We start from the raw sequence: 24,601 nt of genomic DNA, 5'->3' as shown, positions 1-24,601 counted from the left end.
AGAAAAAAACAACTGGTAATTCAGAAGGAAATGTTGAATTTTCTGAAGGGGTAAGAAGGAGAAGAATCTTCCAAATGAGTTGGTGTTTCAGAAACTTTATTTAAATACAACCCTAATCTCTATAATCCTATTCTACAAAATTCTTCAACAACCCTACTCTACAATCCTACTCTAAATTGGTAACAGAGAAAACATCTTGACATGATTGTTACGTTCTTGTCTCCTAGGGTTAGGGTTAGGGTTAGGGTTTAGGGTTAGGGTTCTTCTTCTTCTTCACTGAGTTGATGAGTTGTGCCAGGATGAATGCTGGCTTGGCTGAAGTTACAAATGGATGCTGTCCACCAGAAAATAAAACAACAACAAAGAACAGTGAACCATTACTTTCCAAGCTCAGTGCTTCAGAGACTCAATCAGGATACATCTAGTTCCTAGAAAGACCCAGAAAGAGGAGCAATGGGACCATCTGCTCCCCAGTCATCCCCAATGTGCAAGACCTTGCCATCACAGGCAAATGTGGCCCAGAATTCCACTCATCTGTTTATTGTGATGTCTTCATCATGATGGGATTTTTTCCCTGCCAGTGCTCTAGAAATGGTGCTTTCTGTCCCTGGGATTTCTTCCTTGCAGGAAACTCCAATGACTCACATAGGTCCCTGTCTTTGCAAGACAGGCACTGTGCTGATTCCCACAGGGACAGAAAGCAGTGTCTGCCTTTCCACACCCTGCCCCTCATGAGCTGGATGGCACCTTCCTTCCCAGCAGGGCCAGCCCAGTGGCACTGGGCCCTGCAGTTCCCTCTCTGCCACACAACCTGGCAGTAACCCTGGCACAGTTCCCATCTGCTTGGGCGTGCCAGGCAGCAGATGGGGCTGGGACAAGTCCCTCCCAGCTGTCCCTGTTTGTGTGGCAGAAACCTCTAAGGGTGGGCTGGAGGGCACAAACCAGGGCCCCTCCGAGGCTCCCAGTGAGCCCCCCACAGCCCCTCCAGCCCACAGCCAAATCTCTGACTGCTCAGCTGGGACTGGCTTCCTTGGGTTCCACCACCACCATTTCATGTCTCTGTACCCTGCATTGCTCTACTTCCATTCTTTTGCCATTAGATAAAACTGAACACCCCACCAAATTACAAAAGAGGGCGACAGAAATAGAAAACAGAGCAGCTCTCCTCTCAGGAAATGAGGAGAGAGGTGGAGTTATTCAGTTTTGTGAAGAACAGGCCCGAAGGAGACTTTACTGCTGCTTTCCAAGACTTCAGAGTGGTTTTGAAGAAAGTGGGGACCTCTTTTTTAACAGGGCCAGTTACAATAGGATGTGGGTGACTATTTTTAGACAAAATGGGAATCAAGTCAGAGTAGGTCTAAGGAAGAACTTGTTTACTCGGAGCATGGTGCAACCCTGGCACAGCTTGCCCCAAGAGCTTGTAGCTGCCCCATCCCTGCAACCATTCCAGGTCAGGTGGCAAAGGGCTCTGAGCAACCTGATCTCTTTAAAGATGTCCTTGCTCTTTGCAGGACACTTGGACCAGAGGACCTTTACAGGGCTCTGCCAGCCCAGCCCAGTCTGGGATTCCTCACCATTTTCATTTGAAGAGCACCAAGAGTGGAGGTGAGGAGGAAGGGGGCTCATCTGATGCCTTGGACTTGAGTGGAGGAGGAGCCCATCCCTCAGAGCCTGTTTCACCTGCAGCCCCTTTACATTTTACCTGCAGGAGTTCCTTGGCAGACCAGCGCTGCTCCTCATCTGTCTGCAGGCAGCAGCTCAGGAAGTCCCGCAGCAAAGCTGAGAGGAGCTTGGGCTGCCGCAGTTTTGGGGTCCCTACTGTGGCTATCAGGCGTCGAGCCTGGAGAAAAAAAACCCACGAGGCTCCACCTGCTGCTTTCACATCTCTAAGGCTCTCCCAGATCCCTTTGTTTAACCTCTGTTCTTCAGTGGCAGTTTCTGCCCTTGCAGAGACCCAGAGATGACTTTCCTTTACCAACCAAAAGCCCAAACCCCAATGCAGCCACAGCTTTTCCACCATCCCGCAGATCTTGCCTTGGCAGCTGATTTGATTGACTGACCTAGTTAGTGGGAACTACATCAACAAATGCACATTTGCTTCTCTGAGGATTCACACCAGCTTGAGAGGCTTTTTGGAAGAGGGACTGTGCTATACAAACTAATTTCAAGGGTTAGTACATGAAAGGCATCTCTGCAGTGCTTGTTGGTCCTTTAAGCACACATGCCATAGAACAAAACTCATCAAGCTTTTTGTGCTGTTCTTGAAAACAATGGGAATTGGAAGGAAAGAAAGGAAATCCATCAGTTAATCCCCAGGGAAGGAAACAAACATTTACAATCTCATCTTCAACACAGACACATTAAGATGCCTGCACAAATGTGTTGGGATGAAAATGCCTGCTTGGGCACACAGGAGCCACCTGCAGCTCTATCTCTCAGCAGTCTGGAAATTTCAGCTTCCCATTTTGCAGCAAAAGAAAAATTGTCATGGTCAGAAGGAGGAGAGGTGCCATCCCTATGGTCACCCTCTGCTCATTTGGCTACTCAAGTCAATACATTAATGGTAGGCCCATCCCAGAAAGTGCCAGGAAACAAACAGGAGCTTTTGGCTGGCTCTCCACATCACCAGGCTCTGGCTTGGTGATGCAGAGAACGGGCCTTGGGCTAGGAGAGAAACACGGTCACTAAATGCAGTGCAGCAGCACTGCACAAGAAGCAGAAGAGACTCTGTGGCCTTTACACCCTCATGCCCAGGTTTCAGGAATGTTTCCCAGTGAGAAGAAACTGCACAGGGGATGCAGTTCCTCTCTATAATCCACTGTTTTAGAAACTTTGTTGGGTTTGGGTTTCCTTCCTTCATTTATGGAAAGATAACAGCAGTTCTAAGGTGCTTGTTTCCTGTTACTGGGGCCATCTCCACAGACAAAAGAACTGGAGCCACTTACAACCCAAGGGAAAGTGTTTCCTGAGAATGGAGTTTGTTTGCATATGGTAAGGCTTGAGTTCGACCACTGATGTATCCAAATCTACAGCAGATGCTGATGTGTTGCAGGGACATTTTTAGGAGGGAAAGTAGTGGAATAGAGGGAAACTTGATGGAAGTAGCTCCAGCAGATGGCAATGGGATTTTGTCCAATGGCATGCAGGACATGGGACAGGCGAGAAAGACAGTGGGATCGGTGAGTATTGCTCCTTACCGAGGCATGACTTTGGTCCCAGTAAGGAGGTTCTTTTTCTAACATTTCAATCCCCACAATTCCAAAAGACCATATGTCCACTTTGGGGCCATATGGTTGACCTGTCACCACTTCAGGTGCCATCCACCAAGGAGTCCCGGCTACCAAGCACGGTCTGCTCTGCTCAGGGGTGAGCTGAGTAGAGAGGCCAAAATCAGCTGAGGAGAAAGCAAAATACTGGTTTTATTTGGATTCTGTGCAATTAGGAAAGCAAGCAAAAGAATTCCCCAGTAGAAGTTTGAAAATGTGCTGTTGAATCTCCTGGCATTGGCGACTTAAAAAAATCCCCCCATTTTTTACACTGCCTCCAGCAGTGGCTTTTGTTTTTTGGAAACTTTAGACTTGTAGCTCCCTCCCTCTGGAAGGGACACACACAGAGCAAGGCCACCCTTGACTGCTTGTTCCTTGTCCTACCTCTGAGCATGTTGCAACTGTGCCCTCAGCTCACAGTGGGTGTCCCTGCACTGCCACCAGCACCATTTTTGGGGAGCTGGCAGTCACTTCAAGCAGCCCCACACCCACATCCCTGGAATGCTGCACATAACCAAGAATATACTGACTCAGCTTGACAGAACCATCAGTTCTGAGAAGGATGTTGTCGCACTTCACATCTCGATGGATCACATCGTTTGAATGAAGAAAATCCAGTCCTTGCAGGCACTGAGAAAGAATACAGAAAGAGGAGGGAAAAATGCGTGATGTGATTTCATCACACAAGAAAGGAAACAAAGAATCTAAAAGATTCCCTCTCCAGGGGAATGGGGAGTAATGGCAGTAATGGCCACTGAGAGGAAGAGCTTGCTGCTCCAACACTTGCAGAGCAGGTCCTTTCTGAGGAAAGGCACGTCAGCTTTTGAAAGAGCAACAGCACCTGCTGTTGTAGGCTGTCCCCTGCAAACCAGCCAGGATGACTCCTGCTGCAGTGGATGTGCTCAGAAGCAAAGAGCATTTTGGCTGCACTCCTATCCTTTTTAGCTGAGGACTGAGAGAAATGAGTCTCTCTTTTTTCTTTGCTGCTTGTTTCAAATCCTGCCACCAGCACCTTTGCTCTCACAGGCAAGGAATGCAGTGAAGACAGGCAAAAGTTTAGCGAGGCAAGATGGAGAACAGCAAATACAAGAGACAGAGTGAGAGTACAACAGCAGGAGATAAGAGTACTGGCACTGAGTACAGGGAGTGCAGGGGCACTGGCAAGCCTTTCACTTGAGGTGCTTTTACTTGCCCATAGCATACCAGCCACACAGAAACAAAGCTTGGAACAGGAAATCACTCCTGTTCTGAGCCCCTGTTCCCAGACAATCCTGCCCAAGCCCTCAGAAGCACAGATGGGATTGCTGACCTCCCGACTGATGGCTGCAATGTGGTCTTCAGACAGGCAGGTCTTGTGGATGACATCACTGAGGGCACCTCCATCCATGTACTCCATAACCAGCCAGAGTTCCTCGCCCAGAAGGTAGCTGAAAGAAGGAAACAAGGGCATGGAGATAAACATGCATGGCTAGCTTGACTTTTTGCCTCCAGGTTTCTTGTTTCCAGGTGCCTTTGTGACTAGGACAGAATCAAAGGAATAGACAATCTGCAGTCTGTGCAGTTCTGGAGGAGAAAGACACAGCTGTGAAAAAGAAGATGTCTTAGATGGCCAGCAAGTGAAAAATGCAGTTTAGTAACAGCCCAGGTAAAACCTGTCAGGCATGGTGTTTCTGGAAATAAGCACCTCGTCTTCCTGGCATGCACAGCAATGGCAAAGAGGGGCAACAATCTAAGGGAAATCCACTTTAGGATGGTCCATCAGCATTTAAGAAACTTTAAAAAATCAATCCTGAAAAAATGTGGAGGCAGTGTACTTTGAGGGTATTGACTTAGGAAGATACAGCTGATCCAGGTTTTGAATAAGTTTGGAATAATTTTCAAACGATGAGTGGCAGGGAAAACTCATGCAGACAAGATGCACTCTCTTCTCATCCATTGGAGATGAGTAGAGAAATATGAATAAATAAAAATTAACAGCTCTACTTTCTGCCACTAACCAAAGCAGGTTTTTAACCTCTCATGTTTGCTGTATGTAAATGCCCATTGATGGGATAAGACCATGACCTCTCACCTGTCTAAATAATTCACAACACTGCAACTCCTATACCTCTTCATGATCATGATTTCATTAACAGTTAGTTCCTTCCTCCCCAGTCCTTGGAGATTTATTTTCTTTATGGCCACCTAAAATGACATTGAAAATCAGTAACTTGAGAAGTTGGTGGCACAAGACCACAATGCACATGGAGCGAGTGATTTTGCAATGACACAGCTGAGCTGTGCCAAACTGCCTTGTGATGAGGCACTGCAGTAATGAGGAACTGACATTCCAACAGCCCATTTCTCTGCTCCCTTGGGGGCCAGTTACAGGACACGTGGGGCCACTGACATTTTGCCTTGACCACTTGGTAACAGTGGTGTCTCAGCTATCACCCACAAACCTCTGACCACACTCTCTGCTGCTTTGGATGGGATTCAGAAGAAGTAATCCATGCCTTAATACTCTGTGGATACATCTTGGCCTATGGGCAGGGCTTTTAGGGCACCTTACAGATCTCTCCCTACGTGCAGTTCCCAAGTGCAGCACTGCAGGTGGCTAAGGAACTACCAGTAACTTTCAGATGTATTTGCTGGCAGCCAGAAATGAGGATCCAAGACTCTGAAGCTGTAGCCCCAAAGAGCAGTGAGGTGCTCAAAGGCACCACCTTTGTTTTAGCAATGGAGAGCGAGTGAGCACGTCCTTCTCTGAAAGGAACCGCTGCGCTCCGTGCCTTCCTTCCGAGGAAGGCTGAGGAGGACAAAGTCCCAAATGTATTTTGCAGGCTGGCACCAGTCTGTGCTTCTTGTGCCTTTTCAGCACAGCTCTACCCAAAGCTCCAGCCCCAGCTCACACCAGAGGGGAAAGCCCCTCAAGAGCAGCAGAGTTTGCAGGGCCTGTTGACATTTACCTCTCCTCCTGTGGCATTGTTGAGTGCTCTGACCACATGTCCAAAACCTCCAGAAACAAAACAGAAGCAGAGAAAGGAGAAGCTGTTTAGCTCCTAGAATGAAAGCCAGCCCACACAGGACATCTCTGCTGGAAGTGTCAAAACCTGCAGAGGATGCAGGAGGGCTCTGCCAGAAGGCAGATGATGCATTTTCCTCTCAAGTGCATCGGCAGTGGGCCTGTTCCTGAAGCACTGGGGTTCAACTTCTAAAGGGAGTTTAGTCTTTCCTCTTCAGTTTCACTTTCTAAAATGTGTGGTTCGTCCGGCTAGCTCCCAGCACTGCTAGCAGCACGAGGGGGCACTTTTCCCGAGAGCTGGCTTCGGTATAGCGCCTAAGGCAATGCTCAGCTTGCGGCTGTAGGCACGCCTTGTGCAGGACGGAATCTGGTAAAAGCTGCAGCCAGCGGAAAGAAGAGGGCGGACTCCAACTGTAGCTTAAACCAGGCTTTAATGAACCCCAGAGGGACCACCAGGAGGAGACAGAGAGGGGGGAATAACAGCAGGTTTTAAGGGGTAGGGAGAACAAGGGAGGTGCCAGGCATTGGGCCAATGGGGGTACAGTGGGGAGTGGGGTCCAAGGGACTGACACCTGAGCAACACCAACGGGAAACATTCTGGGGAGGGGCCCCGGTTCCTCAGCCAACCATCAAACTCCCCTGCTGGAACATTCTAGCAGTAAGGGTGGGGATGGAAAGTGATTGGCAGGGTTCTGGGGAGGGGGTCAGAAGAAAAGATACAAGGGTTTCCAGGGAAACTGGGGCGGAGTTTAGGGGATACATTGTTGACTGAGGTGGAGCCCGGGAGACAGACAACTCCAAAGGCGGGAAGGGAGAACTGGGGCAGAACCATTTTCAGACATAGGGGAGTGGAACAAACCAACCTAACAGTGCAACAGTTCCTATCCTGACCACAGAGACTTTCCTTCTGCAAACCAGGGGAAAGAAATGTTCCTGGCAACTGTTATCTTAAAGCTTTGATGGGGGTAGGTTGCTCTTTCAGGCAAGCAAGTTTCTTCTTTTTTCATTAGTGTGCCAGTATGATTTTGAGACATCCAAAAATGCTAAAGAAATTAACACAGAGCTGTCCCACACTTGAGAGACAAGGAGATCTTCCAGGTCCTGTTCCTTGATGCAGGCAAGACCTTGGCAACATGGAGATGTCGCTGACAATGCCTTCTGAGCCCACTCACAAATTCTGAGCAGCACTGAGAGATGGGACAATCTATCCCCAGTGTGTGAATATCTTTGCAGCTTGCCTGACTTCACGCTGGATAGACGTTCCACCAGAAAAACATCTGGCCCATGGTTGTGCAGGAGTAACTGTGGTTGGACTCACCCGCTGCCAATATGTTCCAGTTCAGTGTATTTCATAATGGGATTTTCCTGGTTGACCATTCTCCCTAAGGGAAATAAAATGCAGGATGCTAACTTGAAAGCAGACTGATTTTGTACAGTCCTTTGAATAGTTCTCTTTGACAAGAAACAAAGCCCAGGGAGATGCATTTCCAGGAGAGAAGGAAATCTTCTCCACCTTTCAGCAATTTGCCAAAAGAATTCCTTCCCATTTGTAAACCAGAGCAGCTCATGCTATAATCAATTCCGACAGGACTTTCAGCATCAGGACCCTCACCTGTTTATGAGCAGGCTGAGCTCAAAGATGCCCCTCTCCCAGCTAAGGAAGGCTCCAGCCTCTGCAGTCCCTCCAGCCCAGCCCTCAGGGGCAGGGCAGTGACTACAACAAGGCTGGCAAAGCCCAAGCATGAGCACTGACAAACAGTGGGAAGAAGCCAGAGTGAGCCTGAGCCCCTTATAAGCTGTTGCCCCACTCAGGACACAACAGGATGGGCTTTGAGATCAGCCCCACCGAGGCACAGATCAATGCCCTTTTGGTCCCAACAGGTGATGGTAGACACAGAATCCACTGGGCTCTGGTCTCAGCCCCACCAGGTCTTATCTGAGAGCACAGCACTGGCAGATGTTCCAGGCAAGAAGCAGATTCATTGGGTGGTGCTGCAGAATCACAAAGGACTTGATGTGTTTTCCTAGAGACTGATCTGAGCAGGGCTTGGGTCAATGGCTAGGATTCTAACAGTCATGGGAAAGAGTGGGAATTGGGTATGGAAAAATACCCATGGATTTGAAGAATATACCATGACTGGGCTGAAGGCTCTCTCCTGAGAAATGCCTGCAGTAAAGTTTTATCTGATCATGCCACTTGGATGTGTCTCTTGGACACATCTTAATAAGCGTAAAACTAGAAGATTAAATAAAAGTTGTTCTAAAAGTATTGCTTTTTTCTTTGGGGGCACATGGAAAACACCTTGTGCTCTCTATTTGTCCTGTAACCTGATGTTCTTTCCAAGTAGTTCTCTTTGACAAAAAGATAACATTCTCATGAAAATATAATGCAGATGCAGTAGTGGTAACAGTAACAGTCATAAAAATGCCATCAGTAAGATGTGGGGCAGAAGGGCTCTTTCAGGATGGAGAAAAACCAACTCCACCAAAAAAACCCCACAAACCGTCAACCAAAAAAACCCAAAACACAACAAAAAAACCCCACAGAAACAAAATACCAAAAGGCCCCTACAAAAAATAAACACAAAAACAACCCCCCCCCCCCCCAAAAAAAAAAATCCCCAACCAAAAAGACAAAACTCCAAAAGCAGTCCATTTCTGTGAAGTTTTTTTGCTCTGATGACTGGTTGGAAATCAGGAGTCTCAGGAATATTTAGGAAGCTAAAAATTCTGTTTAGTGTGGCCACTAGCACACAGGATTTGCCTAGATCATTTGCTAGGTCACAGCCTTCTGCTGATCCAAGAACAATCCTTGCTTCAGCCATTAGCAGAGAGGGAAGCTCAGGCAAACCCAAGCCAGTCCGAGGTGCCCTCAGAGGCAGCAGGAACACCCAGAGCACTCTCTCGCTGCCTCGGAGCACAGCACTTCCTCTGGGGAGTCCTAAATGGCCCTGTGACACCAAACTCAGGAGGAGCATTTGGTACAGCTCTGCTGACACCTGCACACAACACACTGTCCCTCAGACAAGAAATCCCCCAGACGTACCCAGCATCTCCAGGTACTTCTCCTCAGTCTCCTGTTCCAGGGAGATGAAGGAACTGCCCCAGCTTGAGCTTCCAGGTTTGACAGAAAGGCTTCCTCGAGATGATGCTGCTGCGGCAGCAGGTTCAGAGCCCATGATGTGCTGCACTTGGAGCATTTCTGGTGGGCACTGTTCCTGTGCCTCATGGCAAACTTGGGGCTCTTCATTGCCAGACATTCACTGGAAGTCTTCGCAGGCTGCCCGGTGAGATGTCAACACTCGCACCTCAAGTCAAACAGAACAAAGCAGTCAGACACTACAGCTTGTCCCTGTCAGCCAGGAGTCATCAACTGTGAGGAAAGGCAAAGAACAGACTGACAAGGGATACAGACAGCTTGTTCCAATCCTCCATCTGGGTCACCACATTCCACTGTAAAAACACCTCAAGAAACAAGGAGAGCAGGAACAGGCCAGCAGGAATCAACTTGGATGACTGCTGGCCAAAAGGCCAAAGGACAAGTTTCACTGTCCAGGGCAGCAGTTGAGATTCAGCACACCAGGAAATGTCATTTAGAGCAACTGTGATACACACTACAGCAGGATCAGAGGCATCACCCCACTCCCTTCTGCTCTGAGTGGAAAGGCAAGAAGGGCAGAAACCACCAGTTTGGTGACTACAGTGACTGCATCCCTCTTTCACTCACTTCTAGAGCCTGAGGGAGGCGATTAAGTTTCTCTCTGATGATTTTCATTTCTTCCTCCAGCCTCTTCTCCCTTGCCTTGTTGCTAGCCTCAGAGTCCTGCAGCTCTGCCTGCACGTGTCCCTTGATAGACTGTGAAGGAGAAGGGAGAGGACATTTCATGAGTGGAGTGGCTGCCACTCTTTCACTCACCTGGTTTTGTTGATCGCTCCTCTGCTGATGGAGATTCTCCTCTTGAATTCTACTCATGTCTTCCTTGTTCTTTCTCTTCACTGCCATGATGGCACTCTGAGCTTCGGGCAGCTCTGCTTGTGGCTCTGCTTTGATGTTCTGTACACACAAATGCAGAGCAAGTGACTGGGAGCTGCCATCAGGCTCAGCTTTTTTCGTCTTGCAGCCTCAAAATCACATTTATTCAGCCCCTTCTTTCTGCTTCCCTCCCCACATCTGCTTCCATTGCAAACCTCCTGTCCCAGGGCTGATCTCTGCAGATTCCAAAGCTCTGTGCTTCCAGTGCCTGTGGGACTCCTGGCCTCCTCAGTCCCAAGAGCTCTGCTTTATGCCCCTCTCCCTGCTCTTCCCTCTGTCCCCTGGCCAGTCAGGCTTACCTGGCCATTCTCCTGTGGCTCTTCCACCTGCTGCCTGAGCTGCTCTTCCTGCTCTCAGGCTGGGAACAGCTCTCCCTGAGTCTGCCATGGCATCTCTGTTGAAGCAATCTGCTCCTGCTCTTTCTCTAGAAGGACCTGCACAGAAAGCAAGAGAAGATGGGTTTCAACTTCCCATATGGGCTTTGTGGGCCAAGACTCAAAGAATGCTGGGCTCACATGTTCCCAAAGCACTGTGCTGCTGCTCTGCTGGGTCATTCTCTGTTCGAGGGGAGGCAGAGATTCCAAAGTGACCCTGGCCCTACAATCAGGGGCCATCTGGGACTGAAGCTCCAACAGCCTCTCAGGCAGCTGACAGGGAAGGTGTGGCATTTCTCAAGGGTCTGCTGAGGGCCTCCCTCTGCTTCTGCCATGTCCTGTTTGTCTTTCAGTAGTGACTGACACCCTGCCCTGTCCCACAGCTCCATCCTGGCTCTGCAGGTGGCTTCCTGGGTGAGCTCACTCCTTGTGAGAGACACTTCTGGAGTTCACGTTCTCTTCAGGCCTGCATCAGCATTCCTGCCTTTCTGACATCTACACTCTTGTTAAAAAAACTGGTCATTCAGGAGATGAGGATGCATGCAAAGATCTCTGATGGAGGTCACAGAGCCTCTATGGCCACCTCAGTATATGGAAGAGGACCAAGATGTTTCTTCTCCCTCTTTTGTCAGCTGAGAATTCTGACCAGCAGAAACAGAGACTCTCCTAAGGCCCCATTAACGAATGCACTTACACAGCCCTGGGGATGCCAGTGAAGGAAACCATGTGTCACGTATGGCATGGCATGTATGACCAGAGTCACCAAACACCACCTAAACATGGAATTGTTCCACCTCTTTAGGACAGGCAGAAATCTACAAATTAACTGAGGACTTCAGGGCACAAGAGGCTGGAGGGGGAAAACAACTCTAAAGGGGAAAACCAACATATCTGGAGGGGGAAATATCTCTGCCTGCTCAGAATTGGTCAAGGGAACATGTCTCTAATCCTCTCCTGAGAGGGATGAATTAGGTGACCTTTACACCTCCAACTGCTTTGGACCAGATCCAGGAAAATTCAATTATGGAAATGTTACATAGATAGATAGGTAGGAAGATAGACAGATAGATCTCTACTATAACCTCCCTTTAATGTTCTCTCTGTTGCTGCACATATCAAAACTTGGTACCCAGTGCCCCGATCACCCGCAATCCTGAGATTGCTCTCCTGTTGCTTCAGAAAAGCACACTCTTAGGGAATCTGGAGTGTATAGGTCCTTATGGAAAGGGATTAGACCCAGAGCATAGCACTGGGAACTGCACTCTTTATGCGTCTGTGCTTGGGTAAGTTCTCTTGGACTCAAGCACACTGATGGTGCTAAAGTGGCTGGAAACAGAAATAAAGCCCAGCAACTCCCCACAAGTGCTATGATCTCTGAGGAGCAGCTGGAATGCAAGGGCATTGACCTCCTGCTCAATTCCCTAACACAACACACACTAATTCCCTGGGCTGTAGAAAGTCACAGGCACTGTTAAACTCAAAGTAATCTTAAAGGCCATGCATGAAGGCCTGGAAACACAAAAGCTCCATCTGGATCAAGGTCCAAAAAGGGTGCAGAATGCCTTCAAGAGCTTGATATGAGCAGGAAAGATGGTGCAGAAGCATCCCTGCTTGCTGGAAAAAGAGAAAATGAATAGGCCTTCACCTCCTAGGAAACCCACAAACCACAAGATGGGAAGTGTAAGCTACTCCAGTGTCTAAAGCCCTTGGATGCAGTGATGGCGTGTTTGGCAGAGAAACAACAATAACGCTGAGCACTGTCATGCAGGGATTGATGGAAGTCTGCCTGAAGGTCCCCCAAGAGCCTCCCACTGTCCAGGCTAAAGCTCCCTCAGCACCTCCTCACTGGCCTTGTGCTGCACCCCCTTGCCCAGCTCCCCTGTCCTTCTGTGCACGCGCTGCAGCCCCTCAAGGACTTTCTGCTGCCCAGGGGCCCACAAGTGCACCCAGCACTGCAGCTGTGGCCGCAGCGCTGCCCAGCACAGGGCCACGCTCACTGCCCTGCTCCTGCTGCCCCACTGCTGCTGACACAGGCCACCATGCCCTGGGCCTTCTTGGCCACCTGGCCACTTGCTGCCTCATCCTCAGTGGCTCAAGGCCAGCAGTAAACCTGGCTCCTTTTGGCCCATGCAGCTCTCCAGCCACAAATTTGCCCATTTCACTTCAGATACAGCAGGCACCATTGTACAATGGCCTTCCTGTTCTGAGCAACACAAGACAGCAGTCAAGGACTTGCAGCTTCACCCGCACTCTGGGCTCCAATGCACTTGCCAAAACTGCAGACTTCATCACTAAACGGATCAGCAGAAACTTGCCCCTTCTGCTGTTTGCACCTTCTCAAAAGCCAAAAGGCAGTTGGGCCAGCAGTGAATTTACAAGTGAAGAACGACTCAAGAAAACTGCAGAACACTTCCACAAGCCACACACCTTTCCAAAAAGGGAAAAGCAAGCAACAAAGCCTTTTGACCTCCAGCACTACCACGTGAGCCCTTGGCCATAACACCGCAGAAGCCGAGAGATGGAGCTTCCCTGAGCCAAGCAGCCAGAAGCTCCGCCAAAGCCGCGAGCTTAACACTGGCCCAACAGGACAGGTCAAAGGCCAATTTAGCTGCAAGGGCACTTGTTTCATCCGCTTTTCTGGTTCCTTTCCCCAACAGTGGCAGATTTGGGAGTATTTGTCTTGTGCTTTGGGAGTATTTGTCTTGTGCTTTGACTTCTGGCTCAGACTTGCTTATGAATGTGTCATAAAATCTTATCTGCTGAAAATCTTTCTAGTGAAAAATGCTTGCAGACTGGTGGGAATTGCTAGAGACAAGGCTTACAAACCAGTCCCCAGTATGATTAGCCCAGTGTCCCTGCTTAAATCCAGATACGCTTGTATTAAAAAGGAACTAACTATTCTAACTCCCCTGCCCCCTACCCTCCACCTTTTTTTCTTTATTTTGTAGCTCTTGGGTCAAGAGCTGTGTGCCATTCCAACTCTTTGTTATCAAATGTGTGAAGTGGCTGCTGTAGCAGCAGGCTGGGTTCAGTGGGAACAAGCCCAAAGCACTGGGTCCCACAGCAGTGGAACGGTGGGAGGCTTGCCTCTGCTGCCATGGCCATCCAGCCATCGGGAGAGCAGCTGCTGGGGCTTCCCCCATTCTACCAACAGCAGTCTGCCTCCAACATGTGGACTGTATGGCCACGATTCTGCCAGAATGTGGACAACACATCATTTGAATGTATTTTGATGTTGTTTCACATCACCTGACTGGAGCAGTTTGGTGGGCAGGACACCCTATGGGCAGGGCCATGGCAGGGATGGGTGGCTGGCACTGGCACTGGCAGTGTTATTTTCCCAGGCAGGCTCCTGATCCAGCTGTGGGGGAAGGCACCAACAGCTGTATCAGCCCAGCGAGCAGCAGCACATGGAGAACACCCTCAAATGCAAAGAGCCCGTCACCCCTATTGCTCCCCCCATGGCAGCAAGAGCAGATTCCAGCACTGGTGAAGGGCTGCAGCAGCCTGGAGACTCCTTCAGCCAGGACGCGTTGCAGTCTCCTTCCTGCAGCTGTGCCTGGAGCACGTTGGCCTGCAGCAGTGGTGCCGATGCCCAGGAATGCTGCTGGGCTCAGGGGGCAGAGTGTGTGCAAAAGCTGCATTCAAAGCCCTGATTGCGAGACCCCAGAGCCGCTGGCAGGTGCAGCAGCTCTTCTTCATTCTGTGCAGGTGAGAGTCCAGCCTTGGAGCCTGTCCCTGGGCACAGGGAAATCCTCTGAGTATAGGTTTGAATTCTCAGGGACAGTCAAAATGAGAATTGTTTTGAGGCAGGTACTGTAATGTTGGTTTGGGTGTGTCTGCAGGAAAGAAAGCAGGAACAAACCCCTGCCACAAGGAAGGAGAACTTTGCATGGCCAGTTTGCACCCTACAGATACACTGATTATATTGGCCCACTGAACACTGGGGGCATCTGATGCGGAGTGCAAAGGTTCTTTGAATAGATAGGAGAGCTCCAACTAGAGCTAATAATTTTGCAGATGCAGAAAAAGGGATCAGACCCACATATCCCGTGGCTCAGGCTTAGTTCTGCCAAATCAAGCAGGATTAGTTTTATCTCCTCTGTTGGGGGGGTATTTTAGAATGACCTGCCCTGTGCTATTTCCATTTAGAAAATTTGAAATTGTCAGGAACTGCCAGGATCAGAAATGTTTTGAGGCAGATCATGTTTATGTTGGGTTTGGCTGTCTCTGCAATAAAGAAAGCAGGAAACAAACCCTTGGAACAATGAAGCAGAGCAGAATTAGAATGTTTGGATGTTGAATTTGTTCCCTACAGCTCTCAGCCAGCTGAATTTAGGAGTCATCTACTAGAGAGTGCAAAGTTGCTTTTTCTTCTACTGCCTGGTGCCATTGTTTGTGTTCAAGCACTTTCTTTGATGGGAAGAGAAAGAAAGCAAATCCCACATCAACAAGTTGCAACACAGAACTGAGTAGGAATTACAGAAATAAAGGCCTTGAAAAGCAGCCTTAGAGATGGTCTACTTCTCAGAGAGTGTAAAACCCTCAGGCCTGGCCTGGCTGGGCTTAGGGCTGGCTGCCCTTGGGAAGGGATTGGAAGGGAATGGAGTTGGGGTGGGGTTTTGCAGCCATGGAAACGAGAGAACCATGGGGAGCGTGTCACAAAGGGGCAGCCTCAGGCTGGGCTGGTGCAGGTTGTGCTTGACACGGCCCCAGCAGCAGCAGACGCATCTGGCTCTGCCTCTCTGTGCCGAGCGCTGGCGCTTGGAGTCGCCCGGCCTTGTTCTAAGGCTGGGACCAAGCTCCCGTCGCTGTCTACACTGAGCGTGTTCCCAGATTCAAACCCTGATACTTCTGCCAGGCAGAAGCACGGCTTCAAAGATGGATTTTACTAGAAAAGGAAAGACCCAGGAAGGAAAAGGTGAGGATAAAAAGGAGCTGAAAGGCTGAAGCTGAATGGAAAAACAATCCCCCCAGATTTCAGGGAAAACTGGTCCATGGTGGTCAGTGCTGGCTCTGTGTCAGAGTAGGTGGCTGGCAGCTACAGATGATCATGCAAGGACACCCATAGCATCACAACATTGTCACAGTTATTTACGCTGCTTTCTCCTTTTTGACAGTAGCCAAATCACTCATACTGTCAACCAGGACAGGGACTGTGGCCACAGCTGACCCCAAATCGGACATGGTCATGAGATGCAAATCCTGTTGCTTTCTCTGCCATTAATGTTGGGTTTCACTACGGATAAATTTCCCCTTCCTCCTCTGCTTGCTGATAGGGTCCAACCCTGAAGATGGTATTATAGTGCTATAGAAACACCAGAAAGGCCTGCCTGCTCTCTGAGAGGCCTTTGTGGTTTGCAGAACTAGCAGTCACAGCTGTGTGGGTCTTTCCTGGGGATTCCCAGTAGGCCAGTTTCAAGAAGGAATATTTTTTCCCCTCTTACCAATGGAGACTTCCACCTTTCCCTTCAGACATGCTAACTCAATATTGTTGAGAGGAACTAAAAACATGCTACTTCCATGAAAAATAAAACCAGAGAAATTTTCCCAATAAATAAAAATTGCTTCCCTCGACTGACACACTTATTAGAGGTGTTGATGATAAATGTGGGAGTTCACGTAACTCAATTCTTCCCTTGTGAGCATGGCTCAGACTCACACAGAGTTGAGGTGGGAGCTGGGCCGCTCTCTGCTGGGAAGAAGGGTCTTGTGGCAGCCCAGAGAGGCTGTGCGCATTGCCAGGGAACAGCTGTGCCCTGCGTGTGCCCCCTGCAAGGAGCTGTGCTGCTGCCAGTGCCCCGTGGAGCTGCAGGGCTGCTGAGCTGTGGGGCAGGGAGAGGAGCAGGAGGGTGCATGTGCAGCTGAGCCTTTCCTGGAGAGCACAGGGCTCTGGGCTCCCTGCTGTCCCAGGGCAGCCCAGAGGCCAGGCTGTTCTTGTGGTAGGTTGTGGGAAATGGGTCAGGGTTTTTGCCTGGCTTGCCTCAAGTTCCTGCCAGCAGGAGCATGTTTCCATGTGCAGCTGTTTAGAAGTTTCCAGGAAATCTGTCCCATGAAATACGGAACTTCAGATGCTTTAGGTTTGCTTTGCAGGCTGTGATACATTCTGTGTTTCCACTTTGCAGACCTGACTGCCTACCCACTTGCCAAGAGGTTTTCCCTGGAAAATCCTTCTATGCTCCTTCCCTCCAAACCATTACTTCCCATCCAGAAGAGCTCTCCTTGTACCCCACCAAGTCAGATACGCAGCGGAGAGCAGGAGATTGGGAAAAATGGCACCAGCTCTGATGAGTACAGGGTAAAAATACAGGAGGTGAGTTCCGAGGGAGAAGGCCATAAGGTAAGGAGACCACGCTAAGTCCTGTGTGCCAAACTTTCACATTATGTGATTTAGGCAGAGCTGGGAGACCTTTTCCCTGACAGGAACTGACCCTTTCACAGTGAAGTTGAAACAGGTCCTGATTTGACTCTTTAGCTGGGCCAGAAATGATGGGATACTAAGGATGGGTGTGCATCTACCCCCAGTGCCTCCACCTCCCTTTATGGCCATGGCATGGGGGCCCTGGAGGGACTTGGGCAGGCAGAGAGCTTGCAGAGAGCAGCAGGGCAGGGAGCTCTGCTGAGCTTCCCAAATGCCAGGGAGCCTGAGATGCTGGATGTGTGGGAGCTGGAGAGCAGCGAGCATGCTGAGAGCTCAGCAGCATCTGGGCTCAAAGGCTGCTGGGGAACTGTAGGAGGGAAGGGCAGCAGCAGAAGAAAGGAGGGGCTTGAGAAAAGCAGGTTTTGGCATCCGTCAGAATGGCTTTGTGGGGCCATGGCTGGAGATCAGCAGTGGCTGTTGGGTGCTTAAGGCAGAGCAAGAGAACACTGATGTAAACCCACTCCCAAGCCATCCAAAAGTGCCAGTGAAGGCAGTGGCACCCCAGAACATCTTGATATCAAACATGTGGATACCAGCCGGGAATGCAGCCACACTTGCAGAGAAGTGATCATGAGGGGAGAAGTGTCAAATATGTGACATGGTCTCTCCCTCACTAATTCCCTTTTCTAGGTCAACTTTCCCTGTCCTAGGCCAATCTGCTCTGTAAGTTTGACTTTTCCTGTCAGGTTCCAGTCAAACACATGTCTAAATGTCTTGAGGCAGGAATGGGGGCAAGGCTGGATGCCTGATCTGAGCACTGTATTCTACTCTTTCCAGGCTGCCTTGCTGTATTCCACTGGTGGGGAAATGAAGAAGAGGTCACTGGGACTGCCTCTGATCCCCCCAATACGCAAGGCAGGCAGTCCCCCTGGGGGCAGTGCTGCAGGGTCCCTGCCAAGCTCTCCCCATCTGGATTTCCAGGAGTCCCAGGAGATGAGGTAAGCCAATGTGTCTGCTGCTCCAGTGTGCTGCTCACCTCACTCCTCCCATCTCATGTGATTATTTTGCACAGTGAACTGTCCCATGTATTTAGGCAAACCTGTGTGTATTCATCATTTTACCCATCCATAATGATCCAGCACAATGTTAAACCCAGCATCATATAACCCAAGAGCCAAGGTGGTGGTGGGGAAGAGGAGGCAGGGATTCAAAGCACCTTTAAGATGGGTCCCTTGCTGGACTTGGCTATTGATTCCCTCTGTAATTGTTGTTGTGTCATTTGGGAACTGTACTGCATGGGATAGGGTCCTGCAGGTCTTTGAATGCTGTTATCCTTGACTGTCAACTTCTGCTGCCATGAGAATATGCATGGGCAAATATTGGCTACAGGAGAAGTGTCTGCAAGTTCAGGAGCTGCTTCTGTAATCAGCAGGTGTAACTTCACTGTGCCACGGCCTCCATGATGAAATGAGATGCCAGAAAAATTTTGGAGTATACATGTATAACCCGATTGATGTTTAATATTTTGATCTGGGCTTAAGATCAAGGAGGGCATGGTGCTAGAGAAGAGTTCTAGGACTGTATCTGAGGAAAGATATTGGCTTGGAGATGCATGAGAAAATGTAGCTATCAAGCTTATCCAAGTGATAATAATAAAGCAGGAGTCCCAGAAGTATCACTCCAATTGAAAATTTTTGGTAGGGCTTTTAAAGTGCCATGTGAATATCCTTCCCTGGCAGCTGAGTCAGAAAAAGCCATTTTGTTCTGGAAAGAGCCATATCATTCTCAGGAGACAGCAGTGCTCTGACCACGTGTAGCACAAGGCTGTCACCAGGGTAAGGCACGAGCAGGCAAAGTCAAGCTTTGGCAGCAGCACAAAAGTAGCTGCCCTCCTTACAGACTCCTGTCTCAGCTCAGCAGCTCTTGCTGCTCCAGAGAGGCTGTAGGAGCCACTTGGCTCCAAAAAGGAGAGGCAGCAGAATTGGGAGTTATGATGCAAACTGAAGAATGACAGCTGTGTTTCAGCCAGAGCTTGGCCAGCTCTGTGTGACTCCAGCACCAGAAAGCTTAAGGACAATTAATCAGCTTTTCATCTTTATGTGTTTATGTGTTACATTTCCTCCTTCATCACAGTGACCATGCTAAAAAGTCATGCCTCCTTTCATGGTATGGCCATTCCCGCCCTTCTCTTTCTACCTCCTAATATGTCCTTTTGTCCTCCATTTTCTCAAGGCCAAGACCCAGCAGCAGAAGCCAAGAGAATTCTGAAGATGCAGGTAGGTAGAGGGCATGTCTTTCCTGGAATGAATATTGTATTCTTGACTCAGAGATGACATTTGGAAAGCTTGGTTAAAACCCATTCTTTTAAAAATTTCATTTAATTCCTTGATGTGCTCAGTGGACTCTCCGAGAGCAGTAGAAGTGGTGCAGTGAAATTCCTCCAGTGTGAAGTGTTGAGTAGCAAGAGCTGGAGTGGTACCTCGGGGCCCTGGAAATGCAGCAGAGGAAAAGGAAACCTTCCTCTTTACCCTGCACATGCCTTTTATCTCCCTGCAATCATTGTGGTGTCACAATTAGTAGGGAAAAAGAAGGCATTTAGCATGAAATGCAAAATGTTCCCACTCCTTCCTCCTGCTTTTGAAGGAGAAAGCCTTTCCCTGGGGCTGTTTCTCAGCTGAACCCTTTGAGATATGATGGAGATTCATGGATATTGCCTGGTTTTGCATTGGCAGAAATTAGGAAAACCTCCTATGATAGAAAGTCCTTTTGATTTTTTCCAGTGAAGGAGAGGGAGACTTCCAAATGGTGCAGCCTAGGCAGGGTGTGAGTTTGTCATCCTCTGACAGCACAAGCCCAAAGCCACCTGTGGCAGGTTCACAGTGACAAATCTCTTCCCTGGCTCTCTCTGCCTGTGTCAGTGTTGCAGGCTGAGGCTGGGGCAGGAGATGCCTTCTGCCTTGTCCCTGTCCCTGCCTTGCCTGATCCCTGACAAGTGGAATTGTGCCAGACAAAATGCTGTGTCTGGTGCATCTGGGTCAGACAGTGCTTTCAAGTTGAAAGCCTCATTGACACTGTTGTTGTTCCTTTGGCATCTCTGGGTGTGTAATGATAGGAGAGATGAGACTTGAAGAAATAATGCTGCTGATGCAGCAAAAGGGATCAGATCTCCTGGTCCCTTTAGGGATCAGGGTTATTTCTGCCAAATGCTGGGTATGGCCCCTTTGGAATGACTCCTTCATTGCTGATATGCATCTGAATGCTTAATGAAGCTAGGGACTAGTACTGCTCAGTAAATAAGGTGATATTTTTTCTGCATTAATTCTGGACTAGAAATGACTTATCTCTTTAAACCTTTCCTGTTTCACTCTTATTACTGACCCGAGCATTCTACATGGTGAAAGAATCCAGTCTTAAGACACTCATCCTGCTTGGCTGCCATATGATTTTATTCTCTGTGCATCCACGTAAAGAATTAGTTCTCCTAGTTTAACAGCTCTCTTGGGGAGTATTTCAGAATGACCGGCCATCAGCTATTTCCATTAAGGACATTTTGAATTGTCACTATTAGCCAGGATCAGAACTGTTTTGAGATAGGTTGCGTTTATGTTGCGTTTGGGTGTCTCTGCTGAAAAGAAAGCAGAGAATAAACCCCTGGAACAAGTAAGTAGAGCAAAAGTGGAACTTTGGGATGAACACTTTGCTCCCTACAAATACAGGCTCACAGAATACTGGGCACATCTAATAGAGAAAGCAAAGCTGCTTTTGCATCTAACACGTGGTGCCATAGTTTGTGTCCCAGAACTTCTTTTGTTGTAAAGAGTAATATAAAAAATCCCCAAAACTGCAAAACCCAACCCAGAACTGAGTGGGAGTTACAGAAACAAAGACCTTGAAAACCACTTTTGAAAACAATTACTTCCTAGACACTGTCAGATTCTAGAGAGCACTGTGAATTCCCAACTCTTTGTAAGGAAAGCAATCCTGTAGTAGTGGGGAGGCAACGGGCACCACAGAGGTAGTAGAGCTCTTCTCTCTTGGCTTGCCAGCTCCATATTGTTCAGAGAAATTAAACTGATGCTAGTTTCATGAAAAATAAAAAAAACAAGCAGTCATTTCAGTAACTAAAATACGCTTTGAATTCCTCACCCATTAGATGGGTTGATGGTAAAGGCATGAGTTCAATTAACTCACTTCTTCTCTTGTACCTGGTTGACAGCTTCTTCTGAATCTACAACAAAAACCCAGAGGAAGAAGGGAAAGAGCACTTGGTGCAAGATAGGACCTGGGATGCCTCTGTTCCCAAGGAAACTGGCTGACCTGTTTGGCTTGGAGGCTCATGTGCCAGACCCCGGCCTTGGGAATGGAGGTCTGGGCTCCCGGCCGGCTCAGGGAGCCTTGGCCCAAGAGCCCCAGGAGCATGAATCAGCCTTACAAAGAGGTAAGGTGGGAGCTGGGCCGCTCTCTGGTGGGAGGAAGGGTCTTGTGGCAGCCCAGAGAGGCTGTGCGCATTGCCAGGGAACAGCTGTGCCCTGCGTGTGCCCCCTGCAAGGAGCTGTGCTGCTGCCAGTGCCCCGTGGAGCTGCAGGGCTGCTGAGCTGTGGGGCAGGGAGAGGAGCAGGAGGGTGCATGTGCAGCTGAGCCTTTCCTGGAGAGCACAGGGCAGCCCAGAGGCCAGGCTGTTCCTGCTGTAGCTCTGGGGAAGTGGGGCAGGGTTTTCCCTCGGCCAGCTTCCAGTGTCTGCCAGCAGGAGCATGTTTCCCTGTGCAGCTGTTTAGAAGCTTACAGGAAATGTGTCCCATGCAATACAGAGCTTCAGATGCTTTAGATTGCGTCATGGCCTCTGTTACATTTTGTGTGTCTATTTTGCAGGCCTGACTGACTGCCATGGTCCCAAGGAGGTTACCCTGGGATCTGTGCTTTCCCTGCCAACTTCCCAAACGCTTTTACCTTCCAAGGCCTTGCCTTCCATCTGGAATTGCCCTCCTTCCTCAAAGCCCATGTCTAACTCTCTTTTTTTATTATTAAGCTGACCATTCTGCAGGGGTAAAAAATCCTGATTTAAGACATTGGTATTTTCTACTCCGCTGCTACTTGATTGTATCATCTCTGAAGCTGTTGTATAGAATGATTAGTTCTCAGAATTTTAAGAGCTCTGTTGGAGAGTATTTCAGAATAAGCCCCAATGTTCTACCTGCAATTAGAAAACCAGCCTTTAGTCAGCCTGGCCCAAAACCCACCCAATCTCACATAGTTTAGAAGGAAAATACTTGGGGAAAATGAATTATCTAGTATCAGGAACACAGTTCACATTTGGGTATCACTTCAGCAATGCAGTGATTTACTTTGAATTTCCTCTAAAATATTCCAACAAAGAGAAGAAAACATTGATCTAAATGCTTACAGGTATTGGAACCTGGGACTTCTTTTAAGAACCAGAAAGAAGATGTTTACTAAAATCAGCATGAATAAGGGCAGATAAGAATCTCTGTCAAGAGCAATCTCCATCTCTGCCCTTCTCTATCAGACACAGAGGCTCTCCAGCATGCAGGGCCTGAGGCCTTTGTCATGCAGCAGGTTTCAGGCTGCTGGCCAACAGAGTAATGTCATGTCTGCTGCCACTGGCCCATCCCTTGGGAGAGGGCCTAGGCATTGTACCTTGCTGCTCTCAATCCCAATCTCTGTGTTTTAGGAGAGCTCTACAATCTGGAACATGTCTTGCCTTTTGGCCAGCATGGCGTTTTTGGGGGCTTGAAGTCTGCCAGAGCTTTACAGGAACCTTTGCTTCCATTCCCAGGCATCCCACTGAGCCAGGCCAAGGAGACGGATCACCCCAGCAGCGATGGTCTTACGAGGGACAAAGAGCTGAGGGACGGCTTTGGAAAGGTAAGGGATAAGGACAGGGATGAGCAGACTTCCTTTCCAGTGGCTGTTTAGTGCTTGGCCCAAAATGTCACTGAAAATCATAATCTTCTCCTCCTGGAGGATAAGGAGGGGGATTCTCTTGGGAATATATTTCACAGCTACAGGGCAATTGCCTGGCTATTTCCAGTGGTGCCAAGGTCACTGTTTTGGAGATGGTGCTAAGGTGACGCCAGAAGCGTTCTTTAGGTGCGAAGGCTGTTTTAGAGAAGTTCTGAATGGCAGAGCAAGCTACACATCTGCGAACGTGGGCAAAGTGCATTCCTTGGAAGCAGAGAAGCAAAGATTCTAATGTTGAGTGTAAGCAAGGCTGCAAAATCAAATGGGAGAGTTTGATTTTTCCTGGTTACCTTTGTGGCTGTATCTCACAGCCCCCTCATTATCAATTTTTCTGCTCATTAACATCAGTGTTTCTGCAACTTGTTTTCACCAAAAGGAGTCCTCCTTTTGGTCTGCTGGTCTCAGAGACCAAGTGCTTGAGAGCTGAGTCCCTCAGAAGCCAGGAAGTGAGAAACAGCTGCAATTGCTGGCCATGAGTGTTAAGCTACAGCTCATTAGCCCTCCTTGCTGGGTATTGCACATGGTTTTCATTCTCCTGCCATGGCCTGTAGGAACTGAACTGCCTGCTCACTGTCATGTGAGCTCTTCATCTGTCTTGGAGCACTCCTATGAGTTTCATGCTTCAAGCAGGGCTTCCTGACATAGGTTGTAGTTGCAGCAGTGGAAGGTTGTGGCACTACAGTGTTCCACCTCACTGTGTGTAATTGTAATCCAGGTGAGGACTGGAGACATTCCTCTGAAACTATTGGAATGTATATGGAGCTGCATTGAAGCCTATGGCACTCTGTGCTCCTGATGAGATGCTGTGTCTGGTTTGTGTGTCTCTGCTTACAGTCTACTGTATTTCCATTGCACCTAGATCCGTGCTGCATTGTGGAAGTTGGCTCAAAAGAACTTAGAGCCAAAGGACATAGAGCATATTGTGGAAGAGATGAAGGAAAGAAGACAAAAGAAAAGATTCTTGCAGCTTCCTCCAGAGATAGTTGAGCCTGGGGATGCAGCTGAAGCAAGTAAGTGGTGGCTACACTTGTGGTGATCCTTTTCGACCACTTGCTTGCCCTTTGCACAATGTTGCAATCAGACTGGGGGGGGCTGTTCCACTTGCATCTGAGTGGAAGCTTGCATTAGGATTTAATTCTGTTTCCCAAAGAAAAATACAGAGGCATGAAGTGTCTTGCCCATGGCCTCACTGAGTCAGTAACAGAAGATCAGCTTCCCACCTTCACCTCTAAAGTCTTTCAGAGTAGAAAACTCTATCTTGCAAAGTACGCTGGGGCTTCAGACTCTCTCCTGGAGAGCAGCCTCCAGGAATGTGAGTCCAAAAGAATGCTTTTCAACCAGGCTGCAACCTGAAAGAAACAAATTCAATTCCTTCTGATGAAAACACCAGTGATCCTTCTCCTGCCACTCCCTGCTGAGGAGCTGGCACTGTAGAGCTGTGCTGAAGCCCCAGCCAGGGCTTCTGTTGTAGCCCCAGGAGCAAGCAGTGCTCCTGACTGAATCCTGGCTGAGGGGCTCTGCCTGCAGGGCTGTGAGCGCTGCCCCAGGGCAGCAGCAGGGCCCTGAGGAGGCAGCACTCAGCCC

At 48.9% G+C, this 24,601-nt stretch overlaps 1 protein-coding gene across 1 annotated transcript; it reads right to left on the bottom strand.

The window, feature by feature from the left end:
• Positions 1-410: 410 nt before the first annotated feature.
• On the bottom strand, positions 411-10,273 carry LOC129047081 (serine/threonine-protein kinase PAK 1-like). Its single transcript, XM_054518194.1, has 8 exons — positions 10,187-10,273; positions 9,998-10,126; positions 5,338-5,450; positions 4,576-4,693; positions 3,797-3,896; positions 3,198-3,394; positions 1,703-1,840; positions 411-428 (listed from the first exon to the last, which is right to left on the bottom strand). Exons 1-8 carry the CDS (start codon positions 10,271-10,273, stop codon positions 411-413), a joined length of 900 nt encoding a protein of 299 aa, XP_054374169.1.
• Between the last annotated feature and the right edge of the window lie 14,328 nt (positions 10,274-24,601).

The sequence above is a fragment of the Molothrus ater genome (assembly GCF_012460135.2).
Source record: "Molothrus ater isolate BHLD 08-10-18 breed brown headed cowbird chromosome Z unlocalized genomic scaffold, BPBGC_Mater_1.1 matZ_random_MA35, whole genome shotgun sequence".
NCBI classification, from domain to species: domain Eukaryota; kingdom Metazoa; phylum Chordata; class Aves; order Passeriformes; family Icteridae; genus Molothrus; species Molothrus ater.
This window is presented reverse-complemented; position numbering and strand designations above follow the sequence as displayed.